Below are 5,285 nucleotides of genomic sequence, written 5' to 3'. Positions count from 1 at the left end.
TAAATCCTATTTTTATGATAAAAAACTAGGAAATCTAATCCCATCATCTAGACTCTCTAAATCCTTTCTTTCTAGCTTTGAAAATCTGAATCCTGACTTGTCAATCCAAAACTTTACCTGGTCGTTTGACTGTCTCATCCAAATCTTAGTAATTAAATTTAAATTTGTTATTAAAATCTATAAAAAAGACTTGGACAAGCTATTGGTGGCATTGGATCCCTCCATGTGAAAAATTATTGTCCTATATGGTTAGAAAATATAAATTATTTCAATTTTTTAATGGAATTCATCAAATATGTGTCAAATTTCTAGATATTTGAGATAAAGATGACTTCAAGCCTTTAAATATCCATCATTAATTTTGCAAACGACAAATAATAAAAGCAAAAACAGATTGATACGCAAAGGGGAATGCCCCACTACTTTTTTTGTATATATAGAATTGTTTATTTTTGTCAAAAAAATGAAAAAAATAAAGATCGAGAATTAATTAAAAGGACAAGGAGGAGGCTTTTTGTGAGAGGCAGGAAGTTGATGTTAATTCTTAGAGTCAGCTATCTATTTATATAGAAATTTTTTGTTAATTTTTTGGTAGATTTGGTTCGGTTTGAGTTGGTTTTTGGTGCAAAACTGAAATCGAACCAAACCTATTAAAATTTATGGTTTTGAAAATCAGTTTTTTAAACCTATTAAAATTTATGGTTTTGAAAATTAGTTTTTAATTTTAATTTTATTTTTTCTAGTTATTTTTTTTAATTTTTTTAATTAATCAGTTATTTTAAACACCTGGTCCCAAGTATTCAAATTGACAACACAAATGATCTTCGTGTTACCTGTCCTAAAAATCTGGTGTAATAGCGGCGAAGGCCCTTGTGGTCACGGGAGAGTTTAACAATTAATTGTACGAATTAAGTTTACCTTGGGTTAACAAACGGTACGGATGCCACATAATTTTCTTTTGAAGAGATCTGAACAAGTATCCAACTTGTCCATTCATTACACAGGATGAATGAAAATGCCAGATTCATGAATGGACAAAAAGATTGAGGACCACATACTTGAATCTGGCTCTGAGGTCATGCTTGCAAAATTGAGAAAGACCACTCACTACACCTTTATCTCACAATTTCTGAAGAGGTGAAATCATTCTTCTTGATTGTATCTTGTTAAAGACGCACTTAACTCTATCTTTTCGGTTTTAAATTCGCTTTAAAGTTTTTACCATGAATAAATTTATTTTATGTTATTGTTTTTACTTTTTATCCTTCTAACCAAACAAATTTATATTCTTATAATATATCTGTCCTTCCTTTCTGTCCTGAAATATCATCGGTACACAACTCCAGTGGATGACTAATGGAAAGAACCAGTCTAATTTACTTCAACGAAAAATATCGTCTGCAGTTTCAGTAAAGAGTGTTATAATCCCTAGTTAGAGGATGACTGTAGAGTTTATGCATGCATGATTAATTAAGAAAAATTAAGAAGCGTTGTAATCCGGTCCCTCAATCTCATTGATCCTCATAAATAAAGAAAATAAAAGGTATTTATCCGTTACAAATCTTGTTTTTGAATTAGATCAAGATATTAATTATTTTTTATTTTGGTAGTCTTTATTTTTATTTTCTAATAAAATAAATTTGTACCAAATTTTCTTTACACTTTATTATTTTTGTGATAACCTTATCTATTTATTGTGAATCTAACTATAAAAATATGATGTGTTTGAAAGTATGGCTTTATTATTTTTGTGATAACCTTATCTATCTACTGTGAATCTAACTATAAAAATATGATGTATTTGAAAGTATGATTATAGTTATTTTTAAAGTGTTTTTTTATTGAAATGTATTAAAAAAAATATTTTTTATTTTTAAAAAATTATTTTTAAAATCAATGTATCGAAATAATTTAAAACCCTAAAAAAATTATTTTTTAATAATTTTTTTTTAATTTTTAAAAACATGGATACAACCATGTTTCAATCGCTCGTGCATCATGCTTGCTTACCATTTCTACAGCGAGATCATCGGCATGGAGGCCTCTATAAATAGAGCCAACATGCAACTTCATTTAATACAATAACTCAAATATATACACCAGAATGGGGGAGAGAGTGGGGGAGATAGAGAGAGGGAGAGAAATGGAGGTTGCTCAAGTGCTTCACATGAATGGGGGAAGGGGAGAGAAAAGTTATGCACAGAACTCACTGGTTCAGGTAATTAATTATTTAGATTATGTGAATATATATATATGCTTCTATGTATGCTCAGGAGCAACAAAACAATAAATAGTCGTCGAACGCTATTTGAAAGTGCACTGCTCAGAATATATATTTACAAAGAATAGACTCGAATCTTAAACCTCTGGAACGAGTGCATTTTTCAGAAACATGATACTATTAATCATACCAGGAACAACGTATGTACACAGAGACAAGTCAGTGTAGTTAATATGCTTTATTATCTTAATAATTAGCAGTGATTAGCTAAGATTTTGAACCAGAACTTGAAATATCCTATGCTTGCTGGGGAAGCTATTAAGCACGGACAAATTGCCCATCAATAACTAGAAGTATTTGAATTAAATGAAAGAAAAAGCTATTTTTCTTAACAGATCACTGCTTTGTATTTTTGGACATGCAGCGAAAGGTGATATCCATCACAATGCGAATCGCAGAAGAAGCCATAACCAATATCTACTGCAACACCTTCCCTACAAGTTTAGCCATAGCAGACTTGGGATGTTCATCAGGGCCAAACACTCTATATGCGGTATCTGAACTTGTCAAAGTAGTGGACAAGGTCCGCAGAAAACTAGGCCATCAATCACCAGAATATCAGGTGCTGTTGAATGATCTTCCAGGCAATGACTTCAATGCCATTTTCAAGTCATTGGCAGGCTTCCAAGAAAATCTGAAAAAACAAATGGGAGATGGGTTTGGGCCATTGTTTTTTTCCGGAGTCCCTGGTTCTTTCTATGGCAGGCTTTTCCTTGCCAAGAGTCTGCATTTTGTCCATTCTTCCTACAGTCTCATGTGGCTGTCTCGGGTATGGCATCGTTATATGTCACTAGTTTCAGAGGCTGCATCATAAAATTTCCGGCTTGCACGCCCCTTTTACATTCAAATAATTCCGTAGGCAAGATAACAATAAGCAAGTCTAATTATTATAGGGATAAAGAAAATAAAACAAGATTATATAGAATTATGTTTATGTTTTCAAGTTTTAATTTATAATTTTTTCTTCGTGATTATAGGTCCCTGAAGGGCTGGAGGGTAACAAGGGGAACATTTATATGGCCAGCACAAGTCCACCAAGCGTGCTTAAGGCTTATTACATGCAGTTCCAAACGGATTTTACTCTGTTTTTAAAGTGTCGCTCGGAGGAGCTGGTGGCAGGAGGGCGTATGGTTTTAACAATTTTGGGTAGAAGAAGCGAAGATCCTTCCAGCAAAGAGTGTTGCTACATCTGGGAGCTTTTGGCTGAGGCTCTCAATGAAATGGTCTTAGAGGTAAATTATTGAAGAGTAATATATATATAAAAACTAGAGAAGATCAAAATAATAAGAACAAAACAATGCAGGGGATCATAGAGGAAGAGAAATTTGACTCCTTCAACATTCCTCAATACACTCCATCTCCATTTGAAGTGGAATCACAAGTTAAAAAGGAAGGGTCTTTTACCATTGATCGTTTGGAGGTATCTCACATCAGTTGGAATGCTTACGATAATGAAGTTCACCAATCTGAAGCTTTTGAAGATGATGGATACAATGTTGCTAGGTGCATGAGAGCTGTGGCAGAGCCCTTGCTTGTTAGCCACTTCGGTGAGGCGATTATCGATGAGGTTTTCTCTAAGTATGGAGAAATTGTGGCGAGTCGCATGTCAAAAGAGAAGACTGAATTTGTCAATGTAACTGTTTCCTTGACTAGAAAGGGATGATCTTGATGACTTGTTGATTCGATCATGATCATATGGTTGCCAGTATCATAGTGAAATTAATCTATGTTTTCCTAGTTTACTGTTTACTTGCTCATTGAATGTTGTAGCTCAACTGTTCTTCATGTCCTAGTCTTGAAGGATCTGATCAGCTAGTTCGAGCCTTTCTTAATTTTATATATAAAAGAGAAAGTTATCTATTATGATTTTCTTCTTAAAACTATGATTTAAAATTTGTCAAGGAATTGGAAGTCTTTAAATTGTTTGCCTGCCTTTCATTGCTCTCATTTTCATTTGTAAAGCCTGTGAAGCCAACCATCAAAGTCAACAATGGTGGGAGAAGGTGAAGCCATCCTTTTACACCTTAGTCAAAAAATGTAGGCACCAAATTGATGCTACTTGCCCTACCCCTTGTCTTTTGCATAGATGTTTGCCTATAAATAGACAATGCATCCAAACATTATATACACACCACAAGAGAGAAACTTGAGAGCAAGTAGAGAGAAAGAAGAGTGGGTGAGGAGAGAGTAATCCCACAAAATTGTGAGGTATTTGTGAGATAGTAAGTGAGATGTTTTTCTCCTAGTAATAGAGAGATTTTGGTTGTTCTTCTATTATTAAAGAGAAGTTGTATTCCCACATTACTTAGTAAAATCTTTCTATACTTGCCTATGGACGTAGCCCAATTGAATGAACCATGTAAATTCTTGTGTGTCCCATTTCTCATTTTATCATGTCCTTTATCTTTTGTCTTGTTGGGTTTGCATGCTAGCATCCTAACAGTGGTTTCAAAGCCTTCTGGTTGGTGTTGTTAATACACAAAGGTATTCGTGTATACGGTTACTATTCACGTCTACAATACTATTCACCTATATGACACTATTCATTTATACAATACTGTTCACATACGTTACTGTTGGCGTATATAGAAAGTCAGTGCGGTGATTAAATACAATCTAGAAAGTTCTGTCTAAAGAGATTGAGTTTTAAGTGGGATCGTTTGTGACCCTTCCAATCTTTCCTGGGAACTTAGTGAAGTATTATTCATATGATACTATTCTATATACGTTATAGATCTATGAAACGATGATAACTGAATAGATATTGGTGAATACAATGGCAACAAAGTACGAGATTGAGAGGTTTAATGAGAGCAATTTCTCACTGTGGAAAATGAGAATCAAGACAATCTTAAGGAAGGACAATTGTTTGGCAGCAATTGGGGATTGACCCGTGGAGATCACTGAAAATGAAAAATGAAATGAGATGGATGGCAATGCTATTGCTAACATACATTTAGCATTAGCCGATGAAGTATTATCAAGTGTGGCGGAGAAGAAAACA

The 5,285-nt window shown here is 33.8% G+C and overlaps 1 protein-coding gene and 1 long non-coding RNA gene across 2 annotated transcripts in view; one reads left to right on the top strand and one right to left on the bottom strand.

Annotated features, from left to right (window-relative positions):
* Positions 1-2,001: 2,001 nt before the first annotated feature.
* LOC105126620 (salicylate carboxymethyltransferase) lies at positions 2,002-4,157 on the top strand. Its single transcript, XM_011027541.1, has 4 exons — positions 2,002-2,218; positions 2,646-3,050; positions 3,259-3,513; positions 3,585-4,157. The coding sequence occupies exons 1-4, from the start codon at positions 2,105-2,107 to the stop codon at positions 3,942-3,944; spliced, it is 1,134 nt and encodes a 377-aa protein (XP_011025843.1). The 5' UTR covers positions 2,002-2,104; the 3' UTR covers positions 3,945-4,157.
* Positions 4,027-5,285, bottom strand: part of LOC105126621 (uncharacterized) — a 5,629-nt gene continuing 4,370 nt past the window's right edge. The window contains exon 2 of the long non-coding RNA XR_842463.1: positions 4,027-4,244. This is a non-coding gene — a long non-coding RNA (uncharacterized LOC105126621). The remainder of the gene's footprint in view (positions 4,245-5,285) is intronic.

Source organism: Populus euphratica, unplaced genomic scaffold (genome assembly GCF_000495115.2).
Source record: "Populus euphratica unplaced genomic scaffold, PopEup_1.0 scaffold41.1, whole genome shotgun sequence".
Classification (NCBI taxonomy): domain Eukaryota; kingdom Viridiplantae; phylum Streptophyta; class Magnoliopsida; order Malpighiales; family Salicaceae; genus Populus; species Populus euphratica.
This window is presented reverse-complemented; position numbering and strand designations above follow the sequence as displayed.